Source organism: Grammomys surdaster, unplaced genomic scaffold (assembly GCF_004785775.1).
Source record: "Grammomys surdaster isolate TR1022 unplaced genomic scaffold, NIH_TR_1.0 165, whole genome shotgun sequence".
NCBI lineage: Eukaryota > Metazoa > Chordata > Mammalia > Rodentia > Muridae > Grammomys > Grammomys surdaster.
This window is the reverse complement of record NW_021604613.1, coordinates 7,724,247-7,744,011: the sequence shown is the minus strand read 5'-3', so window position 1 is coordinate 7,744,011 and position 19,765 is coordinate 7,724,247. Positions and strand designations below refer to the sequence as shown.

Below are 19,765 nucleotides of genomic sequence, written 5' to 3'. Positions count from 1 at the left end.
ATGTAATATAGATTTTACTGTGCACATGTTTTTTTCTCTTTTGTGTATGTAGACACACATGTGTAGGTGTGTTTATATGGGTGAACACGCGAGTGCCTATCTGCAGAAGCCAGAAGTCAGTCTCAGGTGTTGTTCCTCAGGAGTATCCACCCAATATTTTTCTTTTCCTCTGACAGTTGGGCTGGAAGTTCAGGCTAGCCTGGTGGATTACAGGTGTGTACCACCATGCCCAGCTTTTGTGTGGGTTGTGGAGACTGAAGTTGGCTCCTGCTTGCGTGGCGAGCACTTTACTGCCTGCCACACCTTCCTAGCACTCTTTTCTACTTTACTTCTGTATGTGAGCAGCTTTTCCTTGTGAAACACAGTGATTGCGCCTACCAGTGGGTTCAGCTTGGTATGTACTGACCAAAGCAGGGCAATTAATACTCCCTCTTCCTTATCATTTACCATTGAAAGCCTTCATAATCCTCTTTCAGGAGCTTCATCATCTGTAGACTACATCACTCTGAACTACAGTTGTCACTAGGTTCAGAAGCATGGAGACTTATTCTTTCTGAATTGTGGTTTTGGTTATCGTTCCCGCCTTCCCAACCATTGGAAACCACGATTCTACATGCAGGTGACAGCTGTCAGTGTCAATACACGAGAACCTGCAGTCTTCGCCTTTCTGGGTTTGGCTCATTTAACTCACCGTATCTGCAAGTCCCACCTATCTTGATAAAATTTCACTTTCCTTTGTGGATGAAAATGTTCTTTTCTGTATCTATACCAGCTACTTCTCAATTCCTGAGGGCTGATCCCTTATTATAGTTGCTGTGAGTCGTGCAGAAATATATATGACAGGCAGGTACTGCGTCTTAGCTGGTTTCATGTCCTTTAGACATACTAAGAGGTAGGGTAGCTGGTTATATGGTACATTTACTTTTAGTTTGTGGAGGAATCTTCTCCCCTCTTCACTGTAACCATAGCAGTTACACTGCCACAAACACTGGGAAAGTCCTTCTCACACCACATTGTTACCACACCATCACTATACTGACTATAGCCATGTGACTGGGTGAGATGGTAACTCATTTTAAACAGTTTTTTCTTCTTGGTGGTGCTGAAGCTTAAGCCCAGGCCTTATACACACACACTGAGCATACATTCAACATGCACTACACTTGTACTCTATAAGGCTTATCAAGTTGTTTGTTGTTCCATGTATTTCTTGGCAATTCATATTTCTTGAGAATTTCTATTCATATCATTTGCCCATTCTAACATTTAAATTGAAAAAATAAGAACTACATATCCATGGGATATTAAGTTGTGTTTTGATCCAAGTATTCACTGATTATCTAAAGCAAGTTAAGCCTACTTATCATCTCAAACACTACCTCTTTGTAGAAGGAATATGCAAGATCTCCCATAGCTTTTAAAACTGCAAGGTGCATTATTGCTGCTTATCGTCAACCTTCTATGCATTAACTTGAACAATTTCTAGTCCCATACACCTTGTATACAAAATATGTATACAAAAATATACATATTTTATGTATAAATAGTATCCAGTGGTGCATATATTCTATAATTTTGTTATGAATTCACCATGGAATGCTTAGGCTATTCCTAGCTATTATGCTACAACACTGGACTGCAGATGTTTCCTTAACACTAACTTCACTTCCTTTGGATCTATATCTAGTACTGGGATTGTGGGGTCATGTGGTGTGTTTATTTTTAATTTTCTGAGGAACCTCCAGACAGCTTGCATAACAGCTAGGGTACTTTGTATGTCCTCCTATGGCATGCAAAGATTTTCTATTGCCCACAGTCGGCGCTTGTTATCTTTATATTGATTGAGTCTAATACACATGCCAATCTCACTGTTTTTCAACTGGAGTTTGTTTGTGTTGCTAAGTGCTTTTGAGTTGCTTATTCTGGACATTAGTCCATTAAATGATCATTTTTCAGTATTTTCTCACATCCTGTAGGTTGTTTCCTGTGCTGTGTGGGAGGCTTTTACAGTCACTGTGATGCAGCTGATCAATTTTTGCTTTTATTTCTTGTACTTTGGGCATTATACTTTAAAAAAAACAAAACCTCACAGTATAGAACACTATCTTTCCCTTGTTTTCTCCTAGCAGTTTTATGCTCTCAGGTCTCTGATTTCCATGTCTGGTTTCAGCCTTCCGTCTGAGGGTTTCCAGCGCCACTCACTGCCGTCATGGTTATTAGAGCACTGGAACCTGTCTTGATGTCCTAACTGTGAGCCCTCCAGCTTTTTTGTTCCTGTTGTTTCAGACTGTTTTGGTACTGTGGAGTCTCTGCTCCCACATGAATTTCAGAAATGTTTTCTCTAGATCTATAAGGACTGCCGTTAACCATCATGAGTACTGCATGGACTCTGCAGATTGCTCTGGGTTTTATGAATATGTTAGCAGTATTAATTCTGAAAGTAGGTGTTTTCTAATTTCCCCTCTCAACCTGGTAGCTACTGTAATGGGATTTCCTGCATAGTATCCTTCTCAGGAGGCTCATGTAGTATTTTGTCAGCTCATTTTGTAGCCTGAAACTTTCCTGACTGCATTGATCAGTTTTGCTTGTCTTCTAGTAGAATGTTTAGGTTTTCTTGTGAACAGAATCACATCTTCTGCAAATTGGAATACTGTGAATTCCTCCATCTTACATGGATGCTTTCTGTTACTACTGTCTCTTCTCAGACTACCATAACTAAGATTTCCAGTACCATACTGTTGTTCTGCATCAGGAAAGAAATACATTCTCAGCTTTTCTAGCTCAGCATCATGTTGGCTGCGTGTTTACCACAAACACCTGCTGAAGTGCTGCCGGCGTACTTGCCTTCTGTACTCAAACTGTCTAGTGTTGTCTGTTTGATCATAAAAAATAGTGACGTTACCAATTCCTTTCCTGCCTCTGCTGAGATTGTTGGATGCTTTCTAGGAGACATGGTCCTCAACTGTCCTTTACTTCATCTCATCCCTCACTGACTTCAAGCAGTACTGATTCTTCTCACCAATACTACCTCAACAACTCCTATCCTTCTGGCCCAAGCCCCCATTACCTGTCTTCTACATTACTCTGCAGTGGTCCCATCAACAGCTCAATGAGTGGATGTATCCCTCCAGCCAGCCCTGCTTTGGCATCCTCAGCACCAAATTACTGTCCATCCATCTCTTTGAAATAATTGTATCCTTTGCATAGCCTTTCAGGCATAATACTTAATTAGATTATGTTATTATATAATTGGATCTATTTCACTTTTCTCTTAACCCCTTCCTTTTTCAGCTCCTTCTACCACCCAAAGAAAATATTTTTCTGGGATTCTCATCTTAATCAGTACTCCTTTGAAGACAAGCAATCAAAATTAAGTACATGATTTTAAATGTGATATGAAAATAAGCTAAGAAATAAAATGTTTGTCTAATAACTGGAGATCATGAAGACCAAAGACAGTCACACACCAAATGTCTTACACAGACTAGAATCACTCCCCTGATCCCAGTTTACAGATCTTTTCCAAGTCACTTTTGTCTTTAAATAATGCACACAAAAATGTGGGTATACATGCAGAAACACAAACAAGTGAAATTATGACTACCCAGAGTACTTGAAAAAAATATTTGGAATTAACAAGATAAAAAATGTGTAACTCTTGTCCATTTGTGGAAAGTTTTACTTAAATATAATCTAATATACTTGGGCCATCTACGTGTCACTGCCTCAAACAAGTCACTAACATGGATAGGAAGGATGCTTATGCCAATGTGAATAAATCTGAATTCAGTTAAGCCACAGAGAATGGTAGGGGCTTTAAACCAATTTGCTGGGGGATATTTTCATACGTGAAACATCAGACATAGACAGCTGCATGAAGTCAGGGTTGTTGAGCCAAGTTCTCCCAAGTGGTAGATCAATACTAAAGAATTACTGCTTCCATTATTTCTCTCTGTCATTGTCTCTACTGTCTCCTGAGTGTGCCTTATTATTTTGACCTTTTCTTCCCTCTGGTACTTCTACTACCAGTGAAGTATTTCTGATAAAGGAGGTGTTGTGTAAAAAATTCATTATAGATAGACTGATAAGACCTGTTTCTTTTTTCATTTATATATTCTTATTTAAAAATGGGTCAATAGCTTTTCCCATTCTGCTTAACTCATTAAGTATGATGAGGCACAAGCTATCTCAGACACTGCTGTATCTTGATTATAAATGCTAAAGTAAATGTAACGACACAAAGTGACAAAGATCAGAGACAGGAAAAATAAAGGATAGAGATGAACTACACACCAACGTTATAATGAAGAAAGTGTGCTCAGAACAAGATGCTTTTATTCAGATCTGTACCTAAGTAGACAACCGTGTGGGCAGCACTTACTCTTTGTTGCTTGTAATGCTTGAACATTCGAATGCAGTGCTCGATGATGAACAGTAAGTAAATGCCTCCCAGTGCAACAAGTCCTTTCAACACGGCATCATATTCTTCCAAAAACTTCTTAGATTCATGCCCATGTGAATGACCATGTCCATGCGCATGCTGATGACTATGGTCATGGCCACCTTGAGACTATCAGATAATGAAGAAAATAGCTGAAATTACTTCAGATTTTGACAATAACATCTTATAGACGTAGAAAGATTATCCTCTAGATTTAAAATTTTTAATCTAATTTTAAGCTTCTGATTGGTATATAAAAATTATACAGACTTACTGGGTTCAATGACCATTTTGATACTTTCAAGTCATATTAAGCATCTTTAAACATTTATCATTTCTTTATGGTAAAAAAAACTTTTGGAGTCCTTTCATGTACACACATGCGTGTGCACGAGCACACACACACACACACACACACACACACACTATCCTTACCTATATCTCACCTGTCTTCACTTTATTCTTACCTCCAGTCCCCTCACATGCAGAGCTTACATCTCCCACATAACCCCAATTTAGGAACCACCGACAACTCAACCTCACCCAGCCTTTCTCTTTTCCTTCACTTTCCTTTAGTTTCACCTTCTATGAGATCAAGGTTTCAGATCTTTTTAAATCTTAAAATGCTTCACTGATAACATATAAAGTTGTCTTCCAGTTAATTTCCTTGGCTTATTACCTGGAAATTATTATACTCCATTATAAACAAATGCCTCTAAGGGTTAGAAAAATACCAATGAGTGAATGAACACAAAATAAATAACAAAAAAAGAGTCCTTTGTAAACATAAATTAATACCACCTAAATCACAAATACTTAGTAAAAATAAAACAAATCACCAGCTGATTCAAAGCAGTTCACCACTGTATCCTCCTGGCTATATGCACAATCGTTACAATATACCATATGCATTTCTTCTAACAGTTTTCTTAATGTATAGAAAGATCAGATGATCTTTCACTCCTGGTCCCATTTGAAACACAATGAGGCAGTTTATTTAAAAATACTTCAATTAAAACTGCAAAAATGAGAAAAACAAACTCCAACCTATAACAACATACAATTTCACAAACTGGTGTACACTACTGGTGTACAAATACGGTGTATATAGCAACGCTACTATGGCGCACTACCCAAGGACACTCAACACTAGTAGCACAAATGTGTAACTTTTGGCAGATTAAAAGGATTTCTTACATGGGGCAGTAGATGCAGAAGGGCGTCTCCACTCATTGTTCCTACAGCTAGCGCAACAAGGAACGTGAGAAGGAATTTAAAGCATCCTTGATTGATGATGGGAACCAAAATCACACCCAGCAAGGAAAGCAGACTAATGACGGTGATAGAAATGATGCCACAGATCCACGCTGTAGGGAAACAGTCAGCATTAGTCAACAGCACAAAAAGAAAGCTCTAAAAAACAAACAGGAGATAAGTGAGTCACGGAGATACACCCTCTTACCCAGACTGCATATGAGAAAGCTTATGACATCGCTGTGCTTCAAAGCAAAACAAAGACATGATATACAGCCAACAATATACAAAATGGAAATGAAGAGGCAGAAAACCTAAATAAAACACAAAAGAAACCCTGAAGCCAGTGAAGTATAATAATAATAATAAACCAAGTGAAAACTTGCCACTAGGATCCGAAGGCAGGTTTGAGGAGGCAGAAAAAACAGCAAACCTGGAACGGTAACTGAGTGAGAGTAACAGAAACAGAACAGGCTGACAAAAGTGAGCACAACCTGAAAGGGATCTTTGGGCCACCATCACAGTGACTGGCATGCACACTGGAGTTCCAGAAAGAAGCAGCAAGAGTATGTGAAGAAGCATGGCTAAAAACATCACAAAGGAAAAGAAAGATGGGAGATGAACTTTAGGAAAGACTCAAGTCTATACCAAGGCATAACATACTCAAACTCTTGAGAAACAAAGAGGAACATTAAAAGTTACAAGACGAAACAACTCATCCATCACACACAAGGGCTCCCCAGTGGGGATAGCAGCAGATTTCTCATCAGAAACTTTGAAGGTTGGTCTTTGGTATACTATCGAGAAACTTTTCATGTATGTTTGTAAGGAACACTGGGCTCTAATTTCCACATAGGATCCTTGTCTGGGTTTACTATAGGGACATTACACTGGCCTCATCGGATTTAGTGAAATACAGACACAGTGTTTCTAGAGACTGGATGGTGGGAGGAATGAAAAACTATGGCTTAATGAGAATAAAGTTTCAGTTTTGCGAAATGAAGAGTTGTAGAGATAGCTGTAGATGTACTGTTATGAATCTATTTGATACCAGTGTGTTGTACATTTAATAATAACTAAGATCAAATTGTTGTATTTTAACACTAAAAAGGGAAGAAAAAATTTTCCCATTTTATTGGCTTAACTTTGAAATTTTGTGGTAAAAAATCTAACACAAAATTAGCTATTTCAAAAAGTCAAAATTATACATGGGAGCTGGGGATTTGCCCCAGAAGCACAAGATCCCAGGAGACAGACAAGGCTGGCCACAGCACGGTCAGAGAAAGGATGGTGAGGACACTCCAGCCAGTTCTCTTAACTCATACAGTTCCTTCATAAAATCATAGCACCTTCAGAAAATTCTTAGCCAAGGGTTTTATTTATCACTGTTTTACTTATTAAAGGGGGCTACATACACAAAAGATGATGGGTAAGAAAAATTAAGTACAATTATACCTGAAAGAAGAAATGTTAACAGTTAATTTAAATGACTGTCTTGCAAATGTGAGCTAATTATGATAAAGATGAAGACAACATTATGTAACTTCATAAAATTATCACAATTCACTTACACTTTCTTCAAGGCCACTAGACATGAGCAGTAAGGTTAGTATCTACCATGAATTATCATCTGTTTCTGCCAGTCCAAAGAAATAATAAAGTCTAGCAGCTGGAGAGATGGCTCACTGGTTAAAGACTTGCTGCTCTTGCAGAGGATCTGGGTTCAGTCCCTAGCACCCACATGGTAATTCACAACCATCTGGAACTCCAGTTCCAGGGGACTCAGTGTCTTTTCTGCCCTCTGAGAGCCCAAGGCATGCACATGGTACAGACATATATGCAGGCCAAAGTACATTCACATCAAAACAAACTCAGAAACACCTAGACATCTTCAATAGTTGACAATACTCCATGACAACTGCTTCCTTGAGAACCAGCACAGCCACTCCTGTACATGTGGTGCTAAGAAATTTCTTCCTTCGATTGCTTACTAGTAATTTTTCAAAAAAAATAATCTCAGTCCTCTACTACTATAAACTTGAGCATAAATTTTTCTAGCAACTTAATCTTTTTTTAAGGGAAATAAACCAAGTCTTTTGACCTATATTTAGTTTTGAATATATTGTATTTAGAAAAAAATACCTCTACAGGTTGTTTACTGATTTTTAACTTATGTAAGCTCCTAATTTTCTAAATACACCAGAGGAAAAAAAGCAATGCAAAATTTTCCAATTTCTAATTCAATTGTTGTGCTTTCCTAACCACAATTTATTTGGCATAAAACAAAGTATAACACAGCTGGAAAGATATCTTTTAGAAAACTCATACCTAGCAAGCAATATGCAAATTATTAAATACAACTAGCAAATGTTTTCTTTACTTGTACTCAAGATACCATATGTAATAAAAAGAGCTAACTGTCTAAAGCAAGCTTCACTTATTCCGAAAATTAGGTTGCTAGAAACGTTAAAGGTCTTCAAGCTTAGTTATTCACCAACTCCTTTCCTCATTACCAGGAGAGAAAATGCATTCTTTTAAAAAGAAGCGCTCATCTGTGGAAACTTTCTAATTAACTTGGTGCAAAGCATGTGCAAGACGGCAGTTTTCTACACTGTTTCAGCATTTTAATTGGCAGAAAATGCTTAGCAGCCTATTCACCGCCCCCCTTGGTAATTAAGCTAGGGTCAACTCTATGACTAAATGAGCCAATCTGGTGAAACAAACGATTTCTACCATGCACACTATTCAGGGTATTTGGTTTACACCAGTCTTTGAACAAAGTTAATGAGGTAGTAGCTGAGTCACTATGGGAGATTTATATAAAACAAGTTAACCTTTCTTGATGGTGCAGCAGTCATTAAAAATAATTACTAGTGGGGCATTCTCTCTAACAATTATTAACATCTATCAGGACATAATTAATTCAAGCTGCATTTCTGACAATGTTAAAAACCACCTGCAAGCAACTAATCAATATTCACTATTTGTAACATACTTGTTTTCAAAACAATTTCCTCTAAAGATTTCAAACTGAATAAGCTGTAACTTCCTGTATTACTTGTTACATACCTGTCAACAGCTTTACTTCAATCTATAGATTATGACAATATTACAACAGAGACAACGCTAATTAAAAAGCCCTAATCCACTACTGGCATGAAAACAATGAACTGGAATATTTTTTAGGCTCCTTCAAAATAAAAACACTGTTGGTTTTAACTTCAGAGGAAACAAACTTGTTACTTTCCATTTTTCCCTACAGAGAAAAAGTACATTTTATCCTCAATTAAGTTTAATTTCTGACTCCCCTTTTGTGCTGGTAAGTACAGTCTCTCATCTACAAGGAATAATATGTGTGAGGTCAAGAAAGATGACAGATTGTATTTATACCACAATGAACATTCAAATCCAATTGTGGACTCACTGGTTTTACTCTTCCTACCTGGGTGAGGACAGGATGAGGGACTTCTTTCATTTTCACTCTTAGAGACAGTGTCTCTCTATATTGACCAGGTTGGCTTTGGATTCACAGTCACCTGCCTCTGATTTCTAAGTTCTTTGACTGCAAGGCATGTGAGCCATATCCAGTTCTTATGACCAGTCTTGAGTATATTTTCTCGACAACTAATCAACACTTATAGCCACAGTTATACCAATACGCTTTTACAACTTTCTTTTAGGTCTTCCAGCCTGTCAATATGCTATTACATATAACTGTATCCACCTCCTCACTTGCTTCATTTACATTCTACTAAAGCATTAAGATCGAATTCAGTAAGGAACAGGAACCACGTGTAGCAGTAGAGAGTGGGGATCGGGACCATCAACACTACAGGAGAATCTACAGCTCACAAAGAAGAGCAGAGCACTTCCCCAAGCCTCACAAAACTGATAGACCGGAAAGTATCTATCTTGAGGAGTCAAAAAATCAGAGTGAGGATCAGTAGTACAACGTGTGGTCACAGCTACATAGGAGGCTGAAGCAAAATTACTTGAGCCCAAGTTCTAGGCAAGCCTGGGTAACAGTGAACCACAATTCAACTCAAGACTGAGTGAGTGAATGAATGAATGTAATTTCTTTGTATAAATGTTCAATTTAATACCTACTGAGGTCCAATAACTATAGTCAATTATAATTAATTTATCTAGGGCTAGTGAGATGGCTCAGCGGTTAAGAGCACTGACTACTCTTCCAAAGGTCATGAGTTCAAATCCCAGCAACCACATGGTGGCTCACAATCATTCGTAATGAGATCTGATGCCCTCATATGAGTAAGTGGGGGCCAGAGCGATCAGGGGACCAGAGCAAAGCAGGGCTGGAGCAAGAAGGAGAAGGGAAGGGGAGGGGAGAACCTACTTAATTTATCTAGTCTAGGTTATTTTCCCATTGGAAAAATAATAACCAGTAATAGAAATGCAGGCACTGATAAGACTGACCTGCCTTGTTAAGAGAATATTTCCTTTTATGTACAGTATTCCAAGATGTAAGAACTATTTGTATCCCAAATAAAATTCTGACAAATGAGGACCAGATACTCCCAAATGTGTCTACTTCATCACTATGAAATAAAATGTTAAATAATTCTGTCCTTCACCATGCTAGAATTCAATTTTTATCTATATCAATAAACAGTATTTTTATAAACTTCCATTACTATCCCCTAGAGTCAGAGTACCTTGGGTACTTCAACCTGAATTTTGTTCATTATTCTAAACTTTCAGTAATACCACTGCGGTTTTACGACAATTTATTGTTCTGATTATATTTTTAATATATATGAATTTTAAATAAGCATCTTCCTAGAATATAACAGAGAGCATGTAGGCTAATATTAAACAATTTACTCAATCAATCAGCATGAATGCTTGATCCTCGTTCAAAGCTCTCTTTTATACGTAGAGAGAAAAGTTTTAGTCACTACCTTTAAATAATTAAGGCCCAAGAAAACATATTTATTTAATTATTAAGATTACCCCAAATCTCTACTATTAGGGACTTGGTTAAGCTATAGATGAACAGTAAGTTAGCACAGAGTCTAACACCTGAGCTGAATCTCTGAAGAAACACAGATTGTAGTGCAGAAAGAAAGAAAAGCAGCATCATCAGCTGTCTGCTAAGCTTATTAAGTTGAGAAGAGAAATGTAGGGATTTGGAGGCAAAGGCAGAAAGTATGTGAGAGGAACAGAAAGCCTGAGCCCCAAGCTCTAACCTTGTGACCATATGGCACAGTTTGCATGAGAAAAAAGAAAAAGTATCAGAGATGCAACGGAATGTTATTAAATAGTGTAAAGACATAGCAAACATCAAAGAGTTAATTCAGGTTCAGCTAAGTTCAGAAGGGAACAGTATAGGAATAAGCTGCCTACAAGCTTTATCAGGCAAACCTTAATGTTTGTGAACTGTTCATTAAGTCTATGAATTGTGGGCAAGTTATTTAACATCCCTCTGGCTCGGTCTCTACGTAAAAAGAAACCACACATACAAAATTAAAAATAAGAATCACAAAATTTCTCTTTCAGAATTGTTACTGAAATTTAATGGGGAAAGAAAGCATATAAAATATTTGACATGTAAATACCAAAGTATGCTAATTATACAGGTTGAAGCCTGGCACCACCTGAGACACTGGGAGGAATAATCTGCCCCACAGGATTGTTGAGACGAGTACATTAATTGAATTTAGAAGGATGCCTGGAATATGTGTTTGTAATGTAAATAAATGAAAGTATTAATGTAATGTTAACCATCACAAGTAAACACAACTTGCATGCTGGAGAAGCTTACTTAGATTTTAGAATATGAATCTAGTTTAAGTGCTAGAGATGTCTTGCAAGGGGTAGGAACATAGGCAAAAAGGTAATGAAGCTTTTCAACAATCAAAAAGAAAAACAAAATCTAGATGACTACAAGCTAAGTTTATAACAGAGTGCATGGAGTTAGAAGATATATATGATTAGACTCCTGACTACAGAAAAACAAAGAGGGAAAGAAGAAAATCAGAGGGAAACAAAAAAGTTCTAACTTCTACCAAAGAATGGAGGTGGTTCAGATCCAAGAGAGCTACACATTTTCACATGGTGAAAATGGTTTTAAAATGTCATGACAGAAGCCATGTGAATATCACAGAGGGGATGTCTGAACAACTGGATACAATGGGAAAGAGCAGCCAGCCCAGCCTAGAACCAATCTGTAAACAGTATTGGTGTCATCCAACTGACACCGGGAAGCGTAACCAGGATGAAGTTCATATGCCTGAGACATTCCATCCTTTAGCCTCTGGCTTTCCATTTTACTTTTTAAAAATCCAAATCATCTTTGCTTTTGATGAAGCCTGAACCTTGCTAAAGATTAAATAATGTAATGTAAAATAACTTTAATCAGAGGTCCCATTGTATGTCTGCTTGTCAAAAAGATTTCTATTTCCTTCTTAATCTTTTTCTCTGTTCTCAACAAAACACTCCTCCATAGGGCCAGAAGAAACATAATAAAAATACTAATAAGCCTCTTGGCTTCCTCCAATATCTTATATGGATATCTAAATCTGATTAGAACATTAAAATCTGACACTGAAGTGAAACAAACATTTCTTTGTAACCTATGATTTAAGAGACAGTAAAACTACTATCTTAAGGAAGAAAAAAAGTCTTTCTTACCTGATGCTCCTATATTTGACTTATCTTCAGGAACCAGAGTTTTATCCTTATTTAAATCTTCAACTAAAAGTTTGTCAAAATGTTCAATACAAAGTCTGCTGTCGATCTGATACAGCAGGGCAGGGCAAAGGTACGTGAACAGATCAGGTGAGATGGGAGAGTTAGGACCAAGACCAAAGTGTTTTAACAACTGAGTGACATTCAAACACTGCAAGGAAATAGATAAAACAAATTGAGTACAAGCAGGTTTTTAAGATTATGCAGAAAATGTTATTGTACAATTAAAATTTTCTAAATATCACTTGAAAATCACTGTAATACAAATACATAAGAATCACACTTTCCATAGGAATTTATGCAAAAAGTTAAAATAGGGAGACATTCTACTAGATTACTCAAGAATTTCTAGAGATCTTTTTCCTATTCCAACACATGAAAGATGACTCAATCGTGTTCCTAAGATTCATACAGGATCAGAAGGGCTCTCCCCTATGAAACTGCAGTATCAGTGACTCAAACTCATTAGCACAGATATTTTCTTCTGCCAGAGGCATTCCAGAAGAATGTTATATTAAATGCTGGGGAACATTTTAGTTCAATAAGTTTGATCATCATAACAGCAAAATAGTAACAACAATCCATTAAACACACTCTCTCTCCAAAAGACAAAATATAGTATCAATAAATTCTATCCCAATGTGAGCTGTGGGAAACCAAGATGAGAAAGAGCATGAACTGGGGCTATCCTCACTGCCAGGTCTTAGGTTTGATCCTGGCACAAAAAGAAAAAAAAAAAAAAAAGATTTATCCACTGACATTTTAAAGACAGAGCAGAAAGAAATTACCCAAGTTTGGATCTACCATGAAGTAAACACTAACGTCTTATATTAAGATCTAGAACTGGGCCCTCTCTTTCCCTCTTATATTTTCCCAGTCTGGTTGCATGCTTCTGTACTGACATAGTACCTCGTTTTATCAATAGCTCAAAATAACCATAAACACAAATCAAAACATACTCTCAGGTCTTGGTAATGATGAGGTATCACCCTCCTCAATGCTGAAAACAAAGTCTTCTGGGTGTCAGGGCATCAGAGCTGTGAGGATGAAAGCACGGACTGACCCTGAAGACCTCGGGGTCTGATATCCACAGTAAATGTGCATAACATTTTCATCTAGGGAAGCCTAGATCTTATATACAATCTTATCTACAATGATAAAAGTACACTTTAAAATCTCACTAAGATTTTAATATATTTTATTGTTAAAACCACTGCTTATGACTGCTGGAAACAAGTATCTGATGACTTAGCCAGAGAAGAAATGGTCTGAATTTACTAAGATGCACACTAACTGTAAAGCAGTAACATAAACAAGACATATCTACTTCCCACGTTGGATGGTGTAGTTTAGTATTCATAGAAACATACATAAAACAAACATTTCTAAATTTTAATGAGATTGTTAAAGAAATCAGAATAAAAAATAGTATTGTATACATATAACAAAAAGGAAATACACTTTTTTAAATGGAGGACATAATTGAAGGTTAAAAAAAGCTTCCAAAGTGTGGATGCTTCAGTCCTTCTTAGAAGGGGGAACAAAATACTCACTGGAGCAAATACGGAGACAAAGTGTGGAGCAGAGACTGAAGGAAAGGCTATCCAGAGACTGCCCCACCTGGGAATTCATCCCATATACAGTCACCAAACACAGGCACTACTGTGGATGCCAAGAAGTGCATTCTGACAGGGGCCTGGTATAGCTGTCCTGAGAGGCTCTGCCAGAGCCTGACAAATACAGAGGTGGATGCTCACAGCCAACTACTGAACTGAGCAAAGGGTCGGTCCCAATGGAGGGGTTAGGAAAAGAACTGAAGGAGCTGAAAGGTTTGCAACCCCACAGGAAGAACAACTATATCAACCAATCCCCCCACCCCCCACCCCCCACCCCCGAGGGCTCCTAGGGACTAAACCACCAACCAAAGAGTACATATGGAGGGACTCGTGACTCCAGCCACCTATGTAGCAGAGGACGGCCTTGTCAGGCATCAATGAGAGAAGAGGCCCTTGGTCCAGTGGAGGCTGGATGCCCCCGGTGTAGGGGAATGCGAGGGTGGGGAGGTGGGAGTGGGTGGGTGAGTGGGTGGAGGAACACCCTCATAGAAGCAGGGGGAGGGGGATGGAATAAGGGGGTAGGAGTAGGGGACCAGGAAAGGGGATAACATTTGAAATGTAAATAAATATCCAATTTTAAAAAAAAAAAGCTTTTAAAGTATGAAGACTTAGGAGAAAAACAAGAGCACTCCATAGTCCTGGGATTTCCAATTCTATATATTTGTATTCACACAGGTCTGTGAAGGACCTCAGTAAAGACTGATATCACAACAGACCTTATCAAAAAGTAATACAGAAGAGAAACCCAAAGCATTCACAAAAACTTGGATGGTAAAACAATGACTGGGAAGTGCTAACTTCTTTTAATAATTATACAGAGAAATTAGCTGTTTCTGAAAAGATCAGGTTGAACAAGAGCAAACATGTTTTAATTTTCTGATATTTAGAAGCTAGCTATAGTATTAACAGTGAAAACTGTTACTGGAAACTCAGAATTCATAAAACATAGTAAAATGAATTAAAGGATATATTATTAAGCAACACTTTAAATATTTAGACTACGCTTGAGGAACCCAAATTTGAGAATAAATAAAACCCTGATTAATAATTTCCAAGCTTTATTTAGATTCCTTAATTCTGTTAGCTGGTGTTCCACACATATACACACGGCTTAGCTGTGATGTGCGTTCTCTCTGGTTAACTTTATCCTCATCTAAGCTGCTACACACCTACCTAAGAACTACCGAGTAACCACCACAGACACCTCTGCACACCACGTTTTATACATACTTCATGTTGGCGGTCATCTTCATTGTGGTCTTTGTGGCTAGGAGTGGAATAAATTGCACTTTTTTTAACATGTGGTGCTTCTCGCTTTCTAGTATGTCGGAGTTCACCTTCATTATCAGGATCAAGTTCTTGGTGTCCTTGGCCAAGCTCAGGACCATTGTGCTCAGGAAGATGCCCATGAGGATGGCCCGGGCTATGTACACGGTCAAGTTTGTGAACCCGATTATGCTCATACTGTTCACCGTGATCATGGTTGGGGAGGAAACCTGGTGTGTTAACCTCAGAGTTTTCTTTTTTCCTCTTTCCTTTTTCCTTCCTCCTGACCTTCCCTGACTTCACTTCAGATTGTTCTTGTGTTTTATTGGTCTCTGTTGAAGGGCCATGACCGGGCTCCCCATGCTCGCTGTGAGCTACGGAGTCATTATGAACTCGACGAGTTGCGTTATGATTCAGGTGATGATGCAAGCGATGCCGATGGTGGACGCGGTGATTGCGGTCATGCTGGTGTTTATCATCGGATTTGATGGGCACTTCAGCCACCTCTTTCTCTGGATCACATTTGTGGTTTCTTTTTGATGTTATACTGGTCATAGTATGGTTTTCTGCATTTAAATGATCGTGAAAATGCTGGTGGTTATGCGAATGGAAATGCTTTCCCTCTTGAACTGCCAGAATGTCTAAGTGAGAAACATGATCATGGCCAAGGTCCTCATGATTAATCTCAACGACTTTGATCTCTCCAAGGCCCAAGTTTGTTAAAAGTTTCTCCAGACCAAAAAACGATAATCTTCCATTTTCACCGTAACGGTCAAAAAGTTTTTCAATATAGTACTTTTTTTCATTTTCAGCATCCTGCACTGAAAATTTGCTTGACTCTGACTCTGTCACCCCACGATGATGTCTGTGGAGCTCCTCAGGGCCATGGTCATGGTCTTCATGGCAGTGGTTGCAATGATGGAAAATAAATGTCAGCAAACAGATGAGGCAAAATTTTGTGTGTATATGCACCTTCATTTCTACTTTTCCTAAAGGGATTTAAAAAGACAGGTGATCAGTTTATGACTATAAATAGTCAAGATAATAAAATTTATTTTGCAATTGCCAGTCCATTAACCAAGTATTATCCCATTTCCTTCATGACTATAGTCATTCTCTGACCAATACCCTCTATTAAAAAATAGCCCCTTTTATTTAATTGTATTAGTGTATAGCCCTTTTAATTAATACAAACTTATCAAGACACAGAACTATTTTGACTACTTTTAAAATGCCAAAGACTCCATATACATTTTTATTGTTGGTTTATTTTCTATTTGATCCTTTAAAAAATGAAGTTTGCTGGTTCTTGCACACTGAGGTCCTGGCTAGGGCAGCAATATGGGAAGAAATTAGATGACTGAAATTAGTTTAGAAAGATGGCTTAACAGTTAGATCGCATACAGAGGACCCAAATCAGTTACCAGCTGCAATATCACACAGCTTACAACCAGCTGTAACTTCAGCTCCAGGGGAATCTAGTATCTTCTTCCAGCCTCCATGAGTAACATAAGTCAATTTTCTATAGATGCTTGATGTAAGAATAACTTAAAATCAAATATATTTCTGTATACCATAAGAACTAGAACATGAAACTAGTAACTAATAACATTATTAATAGCAAATAAAAATCTAGGCATAAATCTAATAAAACATATGGAAGGCACATAGAAAAACGTCACACATTATTGAGCAAAATTAAATACTTAAGTAAATACATGGCTATGCTATGCTTATGAGTAGGTGAACTATGGATCCAATACAATCTCAATCAAACTCCTGGACATTTCTTTGTGAAAAGCAATGAGATATATTAAATATTTCTATGGAAACAGTCAGGGGCAAGAATGGCCATGACAAGCATGTGGGAGGGAGGCAGACAAAAGTTTAAAATTTTAAAATGTAAAAATAAAAAAGGAATATACCAAAGGAACAAAAAGTAGTCTTAAAATATATTGTTTTCCTTGGTATCTGATTGGCTCAACTTGCACATAGAAGAATACCCTGGTTGACCTCCATCTAACACCATAGACAGAATCAACTACAGATAAAAAATAGGAGGCTAAATTTCAGACAATAAATGCTCAAACAGGAGAGTGTCCAAAAAAGTCAATACAGCAGCCACTGGCACAATGTGGGTACTCAAATCTAAATGAGTTGAATTTGACTTTCAAATTCAGTTTCTCAGTTATCATAGCCACATTTAAAATGCTGTTCCTCCACATGCAACTAAGGGTGGGTCTCAGTCCTGGACAGCACAGACACAGAGCACAATCATCACTACAGTAAGTTCTACTGAAAAGCACACTTCTAAAACCTAGAAATACAACGTGAGTCAGTTTTGTTATTTTGAGCTTTTCTAGAGTATACATGTGAAACTAATTTCATATTACATTTTAGCTAACTCACATCTGAAATTTGTGAACTAGGTATTTTACATCCTGCTTAATACTGTGTATTTTGTATCGATATGACATATAGCACATCTTAATTCAGACTAAGCATATTTCAAGTGCCTAACAGTCACATGTGACTACTGACCACTGTTACTACAAAGTGCTGATCTACAAAGTTACTTGAGGAACTAAGAACTTCAAGATAGGAGACAGAAGTCACTGAAAAGAAAAAAACTGGTGTTCACTGACTTCATTAAATTAAGGATTTCTGTTTCAAGGGCATCTCTGGAAATTAAAAAACAAGCAAGCAAGCAAGTCATAGGTGTAGAGGTTGGGGTGATTCTGAGAGGAAGTGAAGGAGGAGGTGAATAAAATCAAAAAGCACTGGATGAGATTCTCAGAGAGTTAATAAGATTATTTTCATCAGCATCTTTTAAAAAGCAAACCATGCAATAGGAGATGATTACCATGAGCAGATAGGAGCAGAAAGATATACACTGTATCAAGTATAGGTGATTCAAAACATTCCAAAATACATGCTGGGCGGTGGTGGCCATGCCTTTTATTCCAAGCACCCAGGAGACAGAGGCTCTGTGATTTTGAGGCCCTGCCTAGTCTACAGAGCTAATTCCAGAACAACCAGCACTTCATAGAGAAGCCTTTTCTCAGAAAGTTTAAAAAAAATGCTCAAAACACAGAACAAAAGAAAACTTTCCTGTTTGAGATGAACATGTGTAGCTAGACAGAGTAGAGAAGATTACACTCTGGAGTAGCTCGCTTTCGAGGAAGCAAAGAAAAGAACCAGCAGTGGAAGGAGCACTCACATTCGAGTTCGTAGGATTTTATCTTTCAAAACGATGAGAGAAGATGCTCTGGAGCACTCTGACAAAACTGTTAACATCTATTAATGTAGGATAACAGGAAGAACGTGTTCTCTGTTTTCCTGTGTACTATATAGCCTGATCGAGTTAACAAAGGGGTAGTAGTGGAGTAGCATCAGGAACACCAACATCATCCTAGAGTCAGAAGTAAAAGTTATCACACCCTACTCAGACCTGGTGCATCAACATCTTGATTATGGGCAAAACTGTTTTAGTCTAGTGTTTCTACTGAGTCTGATATAAACTAGTTAAAGTTTGAGGCCTAATAATTTATATCAATAAATTCTCAAACACTCCTAGATACTGTAGTCAACCAAAGGTTATAATTATCTGAATATATCAGAGGTTGAATTATCTGTGACATGTAGGAGTTAAGAATTTTTACAATTAAATACAACTTTTACAATCTACAAATTGTATTTAATTCCTACAATGAGACTTGACTTTTAATCCAAGCACTTCAATTTCTTAGTCTCATTGATAAAATCACTATTAAAAACTGTTTAATTTAGTGATGTGACTAGAAGTCACAGGACACCAAACAGCTGGAAACCATCAGAAGCATGGGAAAGGCAATGAGGCAATCGAGGATTCTCCCTAAACTTTTTCTGAGAGCCTGTGTCTGACACTTGGGTTTCAGACTTATTTAGCCTCCAGGGTATAGGACAATAAAGCACTGTGGGTTAAATCAGTAATTTGAGGCATTCTGTTACAGACACCTTAGGAAAGTACTCACTGAAAATTAGCAAGATCAGGATGTCAACAACTCTGGGTATCTGACTACATCTAAGCAGTAATAACCAATCATGAATTAAAGAAAATGTCATACAATTTAGAATTAAAGTTAAATATTCCATGAAAAGGAAACACAAGAGGATGAGCAGCAGAAGTGTGTTGTGTTAGGGGGCATGAATCAAAGCAACAGGCTCCTGGTCTGTGTGTCCTCTCTGCTAGCAAAGTCAAAACAAATCCTTCTATTTATTTCATATAGCCTTTCCCCCCACCTGGACATTTTAATGTTCAAATGAGAAAGAACTCTGAGGAAACAGTAAACCCTGGAGCCCAATGAAGACACTAATTACTTTTATAACCATATGGGTTTTGTCTTTATTTTATAAGCACTGAAAGGTTCAAAAGAATAATTCAGATGTAAGTTGTCTGGTCTGGATAAAATCAAATTAATTTTTCTTGTACACTAAT

At 37.6% G+C, this 19,765-nt stretch overlaps 1 protein-coding gene across 2 annotated transcripts in view; it reads right to left on the bottom strand.

Annotated features, from left to right (window-relative positions):
• The window catches only part of Slc39a10 (solute carrier family 39 member 10), a 47,295-nt gene that overhangs the window by 14,451 nt on the left and 13,079 nt on the right, over positions 1 to 19,765 (bottom strand). For both annotated transcript variants that reach the window (XM_028765787.1, XM_028765788.1), the window contains exons 2-5: positions 15,253 to 16,277; positions 12,350 to 12,557; positions 5,639 to 5,808; positions 4,382 to 4,570 (exon numbers count right to left, since the gene is read on the bottom strand). In XM_028765787.1, coding sequence (XP_028621620.1) covers positions 4,382 to 4,570; positions 5,639 to 5,808; positions 12,350 to 12,557; positions 15,253 to 16,266 — 1,581 coding nt within the window. In that variant the 5' untranslated portion in view covers positions 16,267 to 16,277. The remainder of the gene's footprint in view (positions 1 to 4,381; positions 4,571 to 5,638; positions 5,809 to 12,349; positions 12,558 to 15,252; positions 16,278 to 19,765) is intronic.